This window comes from Manduca sexta, unplaced genomic scaffold (genome assembly GCF_014839805.1).
Source record: "Manduca sexta isolate Smith_Timp_Sample1 unplaced genomic scaffold, JHU_Msex_v1.0 HiC_scaffold_1805, whole genome shotgun sequence".
Classification (NCBI taxonomy): Eukaryota; Metazoa; Arthropoda; class Insecta; order Lepidoptera; family Sphingidae; genus Manduca; species Manduca sexta.
In genome coordinates this window covers 13,754-31,114 of record NW_023592706.1, presented here as the reverse complement: position 1 = coordinate 31,114, position 17,361 = coordinate 13,754, and the positions used below count along the sequence as shown (strand labels likewise).

Genomic DNA, 17,361 nt, shown 5'->3' with positions numbered 1-17,361 from the left:
TATGCGTTATGTATGCCTATAATTCACCACTATTGGTAGTTAATGGTATAACTTGGTAGCATAGCATAGTTGACCATAATCGGTTCCATGTGGAATGAATTTTAAAAAATTATGAGTTTTATTAAAGTTACTTTGTAATTATCGAGTCTAACGAAAAACTAAGGCTACTAAGACTGAAGCTAACTGAAGCACACTCAACTGATGAATAATTTGTTAGTGGTTGTAAGCTCGCTTGTTGCCATATGATCGTTTAGGCTTATACATCCGGAATTGCGCCTGAATTCACAAAACTTTAAATTCAATTTGATTCCAGACCGCACCATTGAAATATCATTGTCCGGATCAAGTAGTTTATAACCAGTAGCGTAACTTGCCATAGAGGGGCCCTATATCCAAATTTATTGGGGGGCTCTTTAGGGCAGGCGAAATTTGCGGATTCTATAAGCCGTACTTATATATCTGGAATAGCATTATCAATATAAAAGAATGAAATTCATAATCTGAATTCAGAACTATTTGAATCACACACCTTAGACCATCTACAAAAGACCATATAAGGCACGTCCTTCACGTTTAAGCCTCACAAAATCCATGCTGTTTTTCTCAAATTCTCTTTGTGCTCAGTCCTGCCAATTAACATCGGGCAACACTTGTCAAAATACTCAAACTTCAAAGTGGTATTCGTGTGTGAATTCAGAATATTTTGTGATAGATGAAGGGAGGAAAATGTTTTGGTTTTTTTGAGGGTAGCTGATACACGAGTCAGTGGGATTCTGTATTTAAACCTTTTAAAAAATCAGGAAATCTCTATATTACTATAATTCCTATTGAATTGTGTTCTGTATATTCTTAGTGGTGTCGGTAAGTGTTTTATGTATTAATTAGTCCTTGTTACTATCTCATATAGTAACAATGGACATATCACCTCCGGACCCCCGATCCCCGGATATTTCCCAAACGGTTGCTATGGATGTTATTTCCCCTGCACCCTGATACTAGTGTGGCTAGACAATCGGCCTATAAACGCCAAAGCGATGACTCCTCGGAGACAATCATCCCTACCAAAAAAACTAGTTCAGCACAACCGGTCCTTGAATGCCCTTCCATTCAAACCTCATTCACTCACACAAGTTACAAGGAACTTTTGAGTTCTTACCCTGATTCAAGCACAGGTCCATTTATCGTTCATGTGTCTCGTGTTGAAACTGATCCTTCATCTGGATCGACCATCAGACCCATTAATTTTGGCCAGTTTTTGTTCAAGCATAAAATACCAAACATAATGAAAAATGGGGTAAAAAAAGTGGGTCGCAACAGAATTTCTATTGAATTTCTTACTGCTGTTGATGCAAATAATTTTTTAATTAATCCTACTTTATCACTCAATAATTATGTTTCTTCAATCCCGTCATACAATGTGACCCGGTTGGGAGTAGTTCGAGGAATTCCTGTTGAGGTTTCCATGGATGACTTCATTAAATACATAGAAGTTCCAGATGGATGTGGTAAAGCGATTAAAGCGAGACGACTCAGCAGAAAGGTAATTACAGATGGTGCTCCTAGTTGGCTACCAACTCAAACTATTGTAATTACATTTCTGTCACAAAATTACCCTCTTACGTATATTACTTCTATAACTCTCTTCCTGTGGATATATATATACTTCCCACAATTCAATGTCTTAACTGCTGCGGTTTTGGTCACATTAAAACCAATGTCGGTCAAAAACTAGATGTTATAAATGTTCTCTTCCACACCCAGGTGACTCATGCTCGGTGGACATGCAATCTGCTAAATGTACTTCCTGTTCTGGTAGTCATTTTGCCACACACAAAAGCTGTCCTGAACATGACAGACAAAAAATATAAAAATGCTCATGTCTAGGGACAATGTGTCTTACGACATGGCATCCTCAATTTTAAACCTAATAACTCTTATTCACAAGCTATCAAATCTGCTCCTAATCTATCTTCCCCAATTAATATGCCTTCTCCTTCACCCAATAATTCACCTCCTAAACCTTCTTCATACAATAGAACTACTTTCTCCTCCCCTCGATCCCGAGCCCCATTAGGTAAGAGCTATAATAGAGTGTTACATTCTGATATTACTTCTGATCCTGCCTCTTCACAACCAAATGGCTGCGCTTTGAATACTCCTGTAGATGACTCTCTCCCAGAAAGTAACCTTCTAGAAGGTCTTATAAATCTAGTATTCACTATTATATCCACATATTCTGATTGCTTACCGACCAACGTTGCCAATAAATTACAATTAATTTTTTCCCTTGTTAACAATGGATCCAATAAAGATTCTTCAGTGGAACAGTAAGAGTATCCGCAATAAGAATCATGAAATTTCTCTTATGATTTCTAAATATTCCCCATCTATCCTTGCTATTTCCGAGACTTGGCTTGTCCCTGGCTCTCATTTTCGAGTCCCTGGATTTGCAGGTTTTCGGGATGACAGGGACGATGGCTATGGGGGAAGTGCTTTATTTGTAAGTCAGTCCCTCATTTATACCCAGTTAGCTGTTCCTCCTCATAGTCAAAACTTTAATGTCGTGGCTGTGAGGTGTTTTAACATTTCTTTTGTTTCTATTTACATCCCTCATCCTTCTTCCTTCATATTCCTTGAACTTCGTTCTATTTTATCTTCCCTTCCTAGTCCTATGATAATCATGGGCGATTTTAATTGCCACCATACATCATGGGGTCCTATCGGTGTGACCGTGTCTCCTTTCCTCTTCTCGAAATATTGGATGATTTTAATTTTTGTGTTATCAATGATGGGTCTCCTACCCGTCGTGTTTACCCTTCTCAGAATCCAAAGAGTGTTGTAGATTTATCCATTTGTTCTGCATCTCTTGCGTCTCTACTACATTGGGAAATAAGTCCCCACAGTTTTAGCAGTGACCATTTTCCAATTGTTATCTCCGTCCCACTTAATTTTCCTCTTCAAAATCCCTTCTCCCGTCTCCTCAAATATCGTTTATCTGGGGCTGATTGGCCATCATATGTAGCATCCCTCGATTCCCAATTAAATGTTATATCTGGCAATAGTAATTTACACCCTTTAGATGCATATAATAAATTCGTTGAGGCGATTTCTTCGTCTGCAGACTCTCACATTCCACTTAAAAAAGGCAAATCATCCAAAAGTCGCCGCCATGGTGGGATGCAGAGTGCACGAGCATTATTCACCAACGCCACAAAGCTGAAATTAAATATAACTCTTCAATGACGACAGAGAATTTCATTTCTTTTCAACAAATGTCGGCCCGTTCCGCAGATTATTATCCCTTAAAAAGCAGGGTTGGATGCGGTTTTGCGAAAGTCTGTCACCCAAATTCCCTTCATCATATGTTTGGAGACAAATAAAAAGGTTTAGATCTGCCCGTAATTTTTCTAATACCCCATCCAATGATCCTTCCACTTGGATCGACTCATTTGCTTCTAAAATTGCCCCTCCTTCAGTCCCAGACTTTTCCTGTCTTCCCCTCTTATATCCCTCTCCTCTATATTACTTAAAATTTCAGAACATCTGCTCAAACATCGATTGGATTGGTTCATGGAGAACTCAGGCAAATTGTCAGATACGCAGTTTGGATTCAGGAAAGGAATGAGTACTCTAGACAGTCTTAGCATTCTTACAACTGATATTTACCGCTCTTTCCAAAACAAAGAAGTACTTTTAGGTGTCTTTTTAGACATCACTTCTGCATATGATAATGTTCTTCTTCCGGTTCTCAGAGAAAAACTTCTAAAGCTGAGTGTCCCTGAGAAGATGGTACATTTCATATTTAATTTGATGACGAGCAGATCAGTGGTAATTAAAATCAATAACACATTCTTACCCCCTAGAACTGTCTTGGAAAGGCCTTCCTCCAAGGTTCGGTACTGAGTCCTCTGCTTTACAACATTTATACTTATGATCTGGATGTAGTGGTGAACAGTTACTGTCAAGTCCTACAATACGCAGATGACCTCGTACTTTACTCATCTTCCAAATTTATTCACTGTGTAGAATCTGACTTAAACCAGGCACTAGCATATCTGGGTGATTGGTTAAATGTTCATGGTCTCACCCTATCAACATCAAAATGCAATTCTGTGCTGTTTACAAAAAAGAAATATTCCCCTGTTAAAATCCTTATTGATGACGAAGTCATTACTCAGGTCTATCAAACTAAATTTCTAGGCATTATACTAGATTCGAGGATGACTGGTATCCCCATTGCCTTTACATTTCCCAAAAATGTGAAAAATGATTAACATCTTGCGTTCCCTGTCTGGAGTTTGGTGGGGTCACATCCTTACTCTCAAAAATTGCTATACAATGCAATTATCAGAAGTCACCTGGATTACGGCTGTTTTCTGCTAGACCATTGTAATAAGGCAGGTTTGAATAGTTTGGATAAAATACAAGCTAGATGTTTACGTATAATTATGGGGGCTATGAAATCTACTCCTATCAATGCCATGCAAGTGGAGTGCGTTGAACCCCCCCTTCATATCCGTCGCCAGTACCTGTGTGACAGATTTTTCTTTAAAATTGTTCAATCTTCTTCTCACCCTCTTTTAGATAAACTTAGAACTCTTTCACAGTCACTTCCAAGTAATCCACGGTCCATGCCTTGTCTTCTTCTTAGTTTCCGCAGTTTTTCTCAATTATCTTGCCCAACGTTCCAATCCTCACTTAGTCCTTTGTACTCCCTTCCTTATAAGGCCCTAATTTTTAAACCCTCTGTCCTTCTCAATTTCGGCATAAATAAAGGTACAATCGAGGCAAACATTGTTTTAATGAGATATTGAATTCAAAATGGGAGGGTTGGTTACCAATGTTTTGCGATGCCTCTAAATTATCAGATGACGCGTGCGTGGGTTCGGCTGTTTGGATTCCTAATTCACGCATCATACTTTCTTTTAAATCTCCTCCCTGCACCTCTGTATTTACAGGGGAATCTATAGCAATACTTGAAGCTGTTCGATTTGCCCAATCGCATAAATTAGATAAATCTATAATTTTTCCGACTCTTTAAGTAGTCTTCAGGCCATAATGTCCAATCCGTTCCGCTCCAAATCTAAATTCCCTATTACCTTGAAAATAAGACAGACATTGTTTGAGTGTGCTCTACATAACCTTAAAATAGTACTGGCCTGGATTCCGGGTCATGAAGGGATTCATGGCAATGAAACTGTGGACTCCTGTGCAAAATTTGCGACTCAGAGTGGTTCCTTGGAATACTACAATTACTTCAGCCAAGACTTATGTCTTTTGTCCCTTACTCGACTAACTCGCACATGGAATGAGCAGTGGCGGGTATCTAAATCGGTGAAGGGAAAATACTATGGAGACATTGTTCCAGATATCCCAGTCAAACCATGGTTTTTCAAGTTCCGTCAATTGGACAAAACTGCTATTTCCACAATCTGTCGTCTTCGTTTCGGCCATGCATGCACCCCGATTCATCTGGCAAAATTAAGGGTTAGAGACCATTCACTTTGTGAATGTGGCTTGGAGGAAGGAAGCGCCGATCACATTTATTCTTTAATTGTCCCAAATTACGATATCCCCTATATAATATTCTTCCTGATAACGTCTCCCGCCCCACTAGTTTCAAGTGTATCCTCTCCTTGGTAGACTCTCCCTTTGTTAGACAGCTATGTAAATTTATAGAAATTAACAAAATAAAGTTATAACATAGGTAACTGTCTAAGTCTAAAGTCCTTTCTAACTTTTTAGTCATAAGTGTCAGATGTTTCTGTACGTTTAGTTATATCTAATGCATGTGGTGTTATTTATTTATTGGTTTAAAATAATATTTCTATGCGTGATGTCTACTTATCATATACATGTTGTTGTAGATCACTAACATTTGGGGAAAACATCAATTCAATACGTTTCCATATATATTATAATTCTCTTTGTTCAATACGCTACGAGGGGAAAAAAAAGAGAGTCAACTGTCACTCAAGAACTGTCTTAACGTAGTGGTTATATTCTCTATGGAACTGTCAAATCCCCTTCGTTTATCTTCTCCCATTAACAAAAGTCTTCATCATAAAGACATTCAACTTTAATACCCAGATTAATACCTCAGTAATCTGCAGTCTGAAACAACGTGACATTGGCGGAATAGCTTCATAATCAAGCTCGTCGCCAGTAATCAAAGAAGAAGAAGAAGAAGAAAATGTTTTGGTGTAAGGAATAAAACAAAAAGTGGGCGACTGTTTCGAATAAAAAGTGATTAACTCATTCAAATTATTTAATGTGGCATTGAGTTATGATAAACGTCTGCATTTATACCAAAAATGCATTTTTCTATACCAGATTTGCAACAATTTCACGACGACAATGGGATATCTTACACGGTAGATATATTTATTTTGTTTTTCTATTACATTACAATTGTATGTACTTAATAAGTATAAAATAAAATAGGGATTGCTATTTAACAAGTGGCGCGTTTAATGCTAAATCTGGTTTGCAGTAAGGTTTGGTGTTTTATTCTAAATTGTATACAGGGCTACAACATATACATTGATGGAGTCTTCCACTGCACAGCGCGATACAAGCAGTTACTCAGCCTGCATGAACAATTGCAGGCTCAGAATCCATACTTGAAGTTGCCACAGTTTCCACCCAAAAAATTGTTCCTTACTAGTTCACAATTGGAAGAAAGAAGAATCCTGTTAGAAAAATACATACAAATGGGTGAGTTATTTACGAGCATTTTAATTTAGAATAATAAATAACATTTAAGTGTTCATCAAACCACATTTCTGTAGTGATAAACTTAATAAAGCAAAAGTGTTTTTTTTGTAATAACAGAAAATTATATTACAAGTGAATGATTCTATCTATACCATATCCATAGGAGGAATTATAAAATGAAAATAAAGAATGAACTTTAAAATAATATTTTATTTAGAACATCAATTCAACGAAATATCATAGACAATTGAGTGGATTAATATTTGTTTTATTTTATGTTTTCAATGAAGTTCAATGTGTTTCATAATTGTAGGCACCCACACAACAGTACTTGTTTTGTAATTAATGTAGACTCTACTGTTGGATTTGTTTTTATTCATATATTACTAATGTAAATATTGATTTGCACCATTGATAAATAATTTTAAATTCTAAGTAATAAGATTATAAAAAAATATTACCCCGAGATTATTTTCCAGTGGGGCAAAATCCAATGCTGGCGAATTCAGATCTGTTGATAACATTTCTATTCTCCGCCCAACAAGAAACGCACAGTGTGAAAATGCATGAAGTGGATATAGAAATCTCACTCATGAATGGTTACCGAATACCATTATCCGTTTCCTCAACTGACTCATCAAGCACTATATTAGATATTGCATGTAACTATATAAACTTACCAAAAGAGTTGATGAAATATTTTTCCTTATATCTCTTTAATTGGAGCTGTGCAAAAGATGGTCAGCCATCATTAAAAAAGTTGGAAGAGTATGAATCTCCATACATATCTCAGAAGTATGTTAGGCCAGAGGATAAAATTGTTCTCAGGAAATGGTAAGGTTTATAATTATTTTAATTAAAATATTATATTCATTTTACATTTATAATATATGGGGAGAGGAGGTACTATTTAATTTTAAACAGATATCTAACTACTTTCCTTATAATAGTATTTTTTGTAATTTACGGGCAATAACAAAATAATTAGAAAGTAGGTACTGTTTTTCCTACCATGAAATATGAATATTGTATTGTAATATTATTTTTATATTGATAAGCTTAACAGAGTATAGTGTGGCACAGCATTATTTGTATAAATATTTCTGCTTTACTAACACTTGTTAGAGATGCAATTAAAAATCAACTCCTGATTACAATAGCTAAGGTTGCATTTATCTGTTCCCAAATTTTTAATTAGATTATTTAAAAACAATAATAAACAAACAAAAATGTTTATGAATTTTGTGTAATTATATTAAATGCACATTTCCTCTTTTAGCTATTGGGATCCATGCTATGATGTGGATCTGATGATTGATAAGGTTTCCCTTGACTTGCTTTATTTACAAACAATTGAAGAGTTGGACCTAGGGTGGATAACTGCAGATGCACAAACAAAAGATATCTTGGCCTCTTATGCCAGTAAGAAACAGAAAAGGGAGGTAAGTTGTTAAGGAATATATTAATGTTCTACTTATTACAGTAACATATCCTACCATTCAACAAAATTTAGTATAAGGCCTTCCTTATTGGACATCAAAAGCTGGCAATTATCTTTGTTGTGCATTCATCTGTCTGTAAGAAAATATCTCATACATTTACGCTGATACATTTCAATCTGTTAAATTAAAGCCAGTAAATTACTTTTCATCATAAACCTTTAAAACCAGGATCAAAATGTGGAATGAATTCTGTTCAAAAGTAGCATTGATAATATTTTGTATTCATTTTATTACTAAAACTAATCATACAAACCTGTACGTTTTTTATAATTGCATGTAAAATGTCTGCCTCAAATATTCCGAAAATAGCTTGCCTACGTCAGAGGTCATCTCCACGTCTAGGAATCCAATAAGGTTTTATACAATTTAGTGGTTTCGTGTTTTGTATTTATTTATTCGGCTAAATATGACGAATTCGCGTGTTTGCAAAAGGCTCTCAAGTTGCGCGCGAGTTTATTTATGTTCGCTGCTGACACGCTGTTTACGTAATGAGAGCAATTTTATGTTAAATAATTAAAATAAATAAACTAAGCGCGCGCTCCTTATACTAGCCATCTAATATGCGCGCTATGGGCGAATGTGTCATGTCGCGGGAAATCGCCATATTTGGACACACACTTAGATATTATTAAGTACTTTTCCAATACCTTTACATTTTGCAATTATATTGTAAGAAACAATTCCTTTGTATTTATAAATCATTGTTGTTATTTGTAAAGTATTACTTATGAGATTTTTCAAATTACTGGGTAACAAATATTAAAAGCGTTAGGAGTACATATCTTGCGTCAGTGTGCAAACAGAGTTATAACTGTTTTTGCTATTCATAATAAAATTCGGTTACGAATCTTTATAACTTGAACTAAAGATTCTCTCCTGCAATAATATAAGCAAGCGCGACGCTGGTAAACATCTTTATCTATAAAGAATAAAAGGTGACGAAAGTTCACTAGGTCTTAAACAAATACATCAACCTAACGAATTAAACAGATTGATTTAATTATTACGGCAATAACTGTACCAATTGAATTATGTAATGACGCGGCAAAAGTTATTGTAACAAATAGTAATTTCCGGTTTCTTGGCTCAGTCATTAGCAGTGGTATAACTTTATCGTAAAAGCCCCGTGACACATCAATCGATTAGGTCCCCTCCTAATATAAAAATATTTGTATTTACCTATATAATTTTATTCATGCACTTTATTAGTTCTTAATACAGAAACGAAATATTACAAAATTTTGTAGCTCCTTGAATCTGAGGTGTCGTTTCATTTTACCCGTCACGTCATTCAATGGTTACGCGGTGACCAGTTCGTTTTAATTTTTATAATGCATTAGACGTAAATGGATGTTATGGAATCCTATGTATTTTCCTCAAAGTTCGGGACGTTATCACGGAATAATTACGTATACTGATGTAAATAACTTAGCCGGTATTAAAAGTTAGAGATTGCACCCGCCATCTATGCTTTTTCTTTGTCATGTATTTTTCTCTAGAAACAATCATAACTACAGTAGAACGCCGGCGACTTGATGCAATTACGCTGATATAGTAATTACGCAACAAGTAATTAAACTTAATCTCATTCAAATACATTATAATAACAATGACATTCTAGAAAGAGCATAACAATGCCCCTAAAAGCACCGAAGTGTATAAAAATTATCTTTATTAATATTTTGTTATTACTAGTTAGGAGTACTATGTTTGAGCACAATTACCGCAAGATCGGCGTTTGACCTTCATATCGTAGTTGTTCGAGGCACGTTCGCCAAACATTATGCACCCGTAAAATGAAGCATCGTGTAAGCAGTAATGTCAAAAAAAGTACATTTGACGGACACTATGATTCAACCAGTGGGTTAAAATTTGTGATTTATTCAGTTATTTCATTGAGTTATTGAGTTTTATTATTTTGCTAAGTATGAATCATACAAGGGAGAATACAGAGGGCTGTAAGTATATTACATAAATTACCAAGCATTTTCCGAAATGTAAATACACAAGGACCTACCTACGTTGTACCTATCTTATATTTATAATTAAGGGGTACTTTTCCGCCTACTTGAGCATATATACGTCTTTAAGCAATTACGTGCTTTCCAATCGAAGAACAGTTTTGGTAGCCGTGTAAGTAAAACAGGCAATAAATCCTCTATTTACTTATACGGCTTTCAAAGCTATCCTTTAATTAGAACGCCCGTAATTGCAAAAAGACGGATTTGCCCCCGTAGACGGAATAGGCCGCCCTGAATATATGTAGTTATCCCCTTATGAATCCGACTCCGAACTACAAATTTATAATAATAAGATATTTAAAGCTGAAGAGTTTGTTTGCTTGAAATTTTGATATTTTTTTTCACTAATATAAAGCTACATTACTCTTAAGTGCTATACCTTTTGTCACGGGAAAATTTGAATCTCTTTAAAACTTAACGCAGGCGGACCTGTTGACAAAAGTTAGTGATATTATATAAATTAATATAGTTGCTACAAAGTATATTCTCGTATTACTATGTTGCCTATTCAGTATTGTTTAATCTAAAAAATGTGTACTGTAAACCATTTTATACACAGATGCAATGCAAACTTATGTCATCAGATATTAATAACGATTAACCGCGTTCGCTATGATCAATACAAAGTATGTCATGCAAAATATATTATGTTTCAATGGCTAGGGTCAACAGCAAAGCTTTAATTTGCTAATTGCTAGAGATCGTTTATTTAATCGTATATGACCCAATGCCAAATAAATTTTTGCAGGCTTTTACTTGTAATTATTATAGTTAGTTGTTGCATCACGAATATGTAATCGTTATTAATTTTAATTAGATTTTAGGTGACTAAAAAAGAAGTAACACGTATTTTAAAAACTGTGACGCAATCTGTTACGAAAAACAAAACTTAGTTCCGTTGACTAAGAATTTTGACTTCATTTATAGGAAAACAATCATCGAGTCAAATTTATATGAAAACTGAATAATGTTACACGCGTATTGTTATCTTTTAAATAATGAAATCATTCTGTAAATTCTAAATATAAGCATTGACATTAATAATAATCATAAACGCTTAAGGAAAATACATGACGATGTAAAAAGGATAAAATAAGTACCGAAGTTTTATTCTTAAAGGTTAAAGTTTAAAAATTTGACTATAAGGTGAATGCAAACATGATGAAAACGTTAAGATAATTTTTCTTTGTTTTTTATATATTAGGTATAGCTTGTAGCTTCGGTTGCGTGAAGACCTTACCCATCTTTAAATTACTGGAGTGATACGTAGTGTCTCCTGTACGAGTTCAGCGTCATCTATTTAAGAAATTAGATTATATAATTTTATTATTACCGATAGAAGCACATAACTGGGATAAAAGTAGCCAATATATTAATCCAGGACATGTTCTATCTGTGTGATAAATTTCATCCAAATCCACAAAAACGGGGAAAATATATTACTTTTCAGAGTTTCCGTTGCGTAAACGGTTAAAATTACAAAACAATCATGTGTGACGGAATTGTTCCTCTTAAAAAATCTGAAAAATATATTTCAACACAAAGTCTCTCGCCGCATGTGTATGCCTTTTTTAAACGCGATTAGCTCAAAAACTACCCAAAATTGATGAAAGGAGACGGGCGAAACCTCATAGAATCTTGGGCTTGGTGTTACAGAGATAATTTATGCAATATTTTATAGGAATAATAGAACCATTTCTAAATTAGAAAAAAAATCTGTCTCTACAATGGGAGGAAAGAAATAATCGCTATAGAATATAGCGTAAAAAACACTTTTCTGTGAATTCTTATTTACCCGATAGCACAAGATGTTCATAGCACCTAATCATTGTCCATTGGATTGCCGTATTGACTAATAAGCAGCTGGCTTAGATAATAACGAGAATTGAAATTATCGCATGGGATCGACGAGGACCGACATAGAGGTACTTACTTATCGCAAGATGAAACTAAGTGTAGGTTGCATATCTTCTTTTATCTACTCCTTCATGGAAACGGGCATGAGTTAATACTGTTTTTATATTATTGAAAGAACTATCTCGTTTTCAATTGGACGAATCCCTGTAGTGTTACAACGCCATGTAGCTATGCCACAATTAACACAACGGTGTTGATGGTTCATAGATACTTTTCGAAATCCGGTAGAACAAGCAAGATCGGTCGAGCAAGCAAGAAATCAAAGTCCGTTGTTGAATAAGCGTGGGTAGTTCATTAAAGCAGCAATCGTCAAAATATTCTCGAAAAACCGTAGTCGTTAAAATAAAAATATCAAACCAAAAACATTCACTTGCGCAGAAGTACAGAAAGCAAATAACAATAATAATATACATTAATAATAGACAGCCTGATATTCTCGATACCGGAAGTCAGTTACTTATTCATAATAAAAAATATTTTATTTTCCCATTGTAATACAATCGAATATTTTTTAATGGCTGATATAAAAATAGAAGAAGAATATTGATAAATGTTTCATAAGTGTACAGTCAAGCCCAATTTCGCCCGTCTCCTTTGGTATATAGTTTGAAACCCTGGAAAGGACATAGGCTACTTTCTATATCATATCCAGGGAAAACCTGCAAATCTACGTAGTGGTCAAAAAGTTCTAACAGTGTATAAAGAGGTTTATACATAGAACTACATAGATGCTCCCTAATTTTTGTATAAAGGAACGAATAGCCAAACCTGAAAAAATGTACCGCAATTATTAAGTAACTTTAAATAAGGTTTTAACTTCTATTACAGTACATGGAACTAGCGCGAACTTTGAAGCATTACGGCAGAGTGCCGGCGGGGGAGGCAGTGACGGATTCAGTAAACGTGTTTGGGGTGACTGGCGGCAGCGGGGCGGGGGCGCGGGGACGCGGCGTGTCGCGTGCGCGTCGCACTCGCCTCCAAGGAGCTCACGCTCGTCAGCGTGGCGCAACCCTCGCGCGAGCAGCGGTACAAGGTCACCAGGATGAGGTGCTGGAGGATTACCACTTTACATGCCGTGAGTATATCAAATTTTCTACTTATCTTGATGTCCAATACGTCCGATAGAAAATTGGTATTGTAAATAATATGAGTCAAGGCATTATCGGGGAAATACGTACTTGCAGATTGATTCATTTATGGATGACGTGATGGTCATCAGGAAACGTAAAATGACTTGAGTACCTTTAATCATGGTCATCCATTGTGCCGGAAGAAATATGAGTCCAATGCTGGATTAAGACGAATTAGGAACGGGGGGTATCTTTATTGCGCTTCCAGCATTTTTACTGGCATCATGTAAAAATATCAGTAATACTTGCATAATTTTTTACAGAAATATAGGTGATCGAGGTAAATCGCTTGTGCTGTAGGTTTACAGATATACACAAAATTAGTTTCGACGTGGGCTAGGATATCATAACACTAAGTTTTTTTTATTGTTTTACAGATCGAGAGACCGCAAACAAACGGCCATGGGCCGCTGATCGACGAGTCAAACAAAAACTTTGAGTTGTCGTTTGAATATCTCATTAGTAAGGATAACTTGATATGGATAACCTTACGGACCGAGCACGCGACCTTTATTAGTGTTTGTTTGCAGGTAGGGCAATATTTCAACGTGTTATTATGCTAATGAAACTTCCAGCTTATGTGGATGATAATTTTTTCTATGGTCATTGAAAACATAAAAAAATGTTTATAATGAGCTCTCGAGTGCTAAATGTTACGATTGTCTGGCGGCGTTACTTAAAACTATAAAGTAAATTGATATTTGGGTTTTTCTGCTCATTATCATCAGCCCTGAGTCTGGAATTTGTACCCGATATGGCGATAGGCTCGCCCTCTATCACATCATGGGACGGAACACACTTGCCCCCCTCGGGTGCCCTGGTTGCGCCTCTGCGTACTCCTTCGGGGATAAATGCGTGATGTTATGTGTGTGTGAGTGTGTGTTACTAAAACCAAATGTATGTGCAGTCGATAGTGGACGAGCTGATGCGGCAGAAGAGCGGCGCGGGGCCCACCTCGCCGCGCGGCAAGCGAGCCAGCCTCACCTACCTGCGCCGCGACGGCTCCAGCCAACTCATCACGCCCTCCTCCTCCAGCGACACGCTCAGCTCCGCAGTGAGTACTATACTGCACCACCACAGCAGGGGGTGAATAGGGATGAAACTGCTCTTGTCATCTATACTATTATATAAAGCTGAAGAGTTTGTTTGTTTGTTTGAACGCGCTAATCTCAGGAACTACCAGTCCGAACTGAAAAATTCTTTTTGCGTTGGATAGCCCTTTGTTCGTGGAGTGCTATAGGCTATATATCATCACGCTATACTCAATAGGAGCGGAGCAGTAATGGCTAATCTCAGGAACTACCGGTCCAAACTGAAAAATTATTTTTGCGTTGGATAGCCTTTTGTTCGTGGAGTGCTATAGGCTATATATCATCACGCTATACCCAATAGGAGCAGAGCAGTAATGGCTAATCTCAGGAACTACCGGTTCGAACTAAAAAAATCATTTTGTATTGGATAGCCCTTTGTTCGTGAAGTGCTATAGGCTATATATCGTCACGCTATGACCAATAGGAGCGGAGCAGTAATGAAACATGATGCAAAAACGGGGACAATTTATTAGTTTTGAGAGCTTCTGTTGCGTGCGCTGCGTAAACGGTTAAAGTTATGCAACAATAATGTATGACGGGATTGTTCCTCTTAAAAAGTTCTACAAAAATATATCATAAAACAAAGTGCCCCGCTGCATCGATCTACCCGAACGTGTTAAACTCAAAAACTACCCAACGTATTAGGATAAAATTTGGTATGGAGACAGTTTGAGACCCTGGGAAGAACATAGGCTCCCGGGAAAATATATAGCGTGACTTTTATAACGGAAAACTTTAGCCCGAAAACTCTATAACGCGGGCGGAGCCGCGGGCAAAAGCTAGTTATTAATAACATGGATTGACGGATTTGTTATTAAATTATTGAAAATTTTTAAGAAATTTATTTATCAAAGATATCAGAAAAAGTTAAATCATCTATTCATCTGACTGCCTCGATGGCGTAGTTGTATTGCATGTCCGGTACAATAGCGCTCTGAGGTCCTGGGTTCGAATCCCGGGTCGGGCAAAATGATATTTGCGTTTTTTCTGCTCAGTATCAGCCCGGAGTCTGGAATTTGTGCCCGATATGGCGATAGGCTCGCCCCCTATCACATCATGGGACGGAACATACTTGGCGAAAAGTGGGTGCCCTAGTTGCGCCTCGGCATACCCCATCGGGGATAAAAATGCTTGATGTTATGTATGTATGTTATGTATCTATTCATCCATGTATCCGTATTCACAGTCCAGGCTTTAGGGTGACGAAATTCGAGCGGTCACTCAGCGCGCCAGACACTAGAGAGGTCTTAAAAAATATAGTTCTAATCTAAAAAGGGTTTCCAGAAAAAGGGTAACCCAAAAATATTTGCGCAGTGAACCCGAATTGCTACGTCCGGCCCTATCTGTTAATTTAATTTTACGGTACATAAAGCAACAAAAACGGAATATAATTACGGCAATATTTATTTACAGAATGAAGATTCGTATAATTCTGGCAGTTCACGAGAAATATTTTCCGTGCAAAAATTGACTGAGAAGTTTGCCTCCGTCGCCTTCAAGACTGGCAAGGATTGTGTAGAGAACAACGCTTTTGAAGCGATAGGCGACGAAGAACTATAAGGTATTTGCAAAACATAATGGTTGAATATTGTCCAAAGAAGACACTGAAGGTAAAGTTGCCAACAATGTATATTTGTATAATTAAATGCGTATATCGTATATGTAAATTTACTGTACAGATGTTTTATATATCGTCTTTTAGATAGATATACGAGTACGTTAACTAATATTACGTAAGCGTATATAAAATTTTGTAAAAAAATTTAAAGTTCCAAAAACGGTCACTTTTTGTGGACCAAACTATTTACTTGTTCGTTAGATGATTATATTTTACACTTTTTATTAAAAGTAAGTCGATGATCTTTATAAAATCATTATATTGGCTATGAAATTAGCGAAATATTTCTTTTTTAGATCATTTTGCCATTATTTGTATTTATTTTAAAAAGACACTAAATATTTCCATAGGTGTACTTTAATACTACGTAATTTATCTTTGTATGAAAACATATCGTCGCCGGCGAATAATAGAGTAACACTAAACATTACTGTATTAGTAAAAACAATTTATCAATACTATTTTACGATTTAAATGTGTCCAATATAGATATCAAATTTTAACATACATAGGATAAAATAGATAATTACAATGTTTCTTTGTTGTTACATTATTTGCTGGTTTTAATGCTTTAAAATGATCTTTTATCTTTTTTTTTACCAATAAAAACATAAAACCATAAGCATTTATATACTTAAATCATAAAGTGATGTTTTTTATTTGCTTTTAGATGATTTTTATTTCTCTCTGTGTACCAAATATGTTTTACCTACCTTTTATAATATGAACCTTTATTAATTCTTAATTAATATTAATTCACGGAGATTATACAAGTTTTATTTTTAAATTATTTCTATTTTATACTTATAATTTTATTTTTAGTTAGGGAATTTGCTCAGTCTATATATGTAAACATTTTTAAAATCTAGTATAGGACATAATAAATACAATACAGGTCAATGTCTATATCCGAATAATTTTAAACTAGCTTAGATTAAATCTTAATGTGATGGTAATCTCTACTACTGTGTTATATGTAATATGGCCTTCAATTTTACCAAAAAAAAAACTGCAACTATGTAAATTTTGTATTGATTTATTTTAAAAAAAAATCATCTTTATTTGGTCAATTTTTTAATGTATAATTATGCAGTGTTTTAAATAGTTATCATATATGTTTATTGAATTTTCGTACAGTTTATTGCTGTATCTAATTTAATGGGACCATATTTGGCTTTATTGTGTAGCTTTGCTCCTATTTATTCAGAGGCCATAATAAAATATATATACTTCGTTTTTTGCCATATGTTATAATGAATTATTCTTAATTGTTTACTTTCATCTTTTATATATACATATTATAGAAAGTAAAGTTTTTTTTTATCTACTAATTTGTTTTTATTTCTTTATTAATTGTATTACCGT

The 17,361-nt window shown here is 35.4% G+C and overlaps 1 protein-coding gene across 1 annotated transcript; it reads left to right on the top strand.

The window, feature by feature from the left end:
• The first annotated feature begins 718 nt into the window (after positions 1-718).
• LOC115443791 (sorting nexin-17) lies at positions 719-17,323 on the top strand. The gene is given in 10 exon segments (XM_037445569.1): positions 719-861; positions 5,868-6,374; positions 6,528-6,717; positions 7,197-7,551; positions 7,997-8,159; positions 12,986-13,090; positions 13,092-13,232; positions 13,665-13,817; positions 14,195-14,341; positions 15,792-17,323. Coding segments are annotated over 9 exon segments (1,461 nt in total). The 5' UTR covers positions 719-861; positions 5,868-6,314; the 3' UTR covers positions 15,939-17,323.
• Positions 17,324-17,361: the final 38 nt, after the last annotated feature.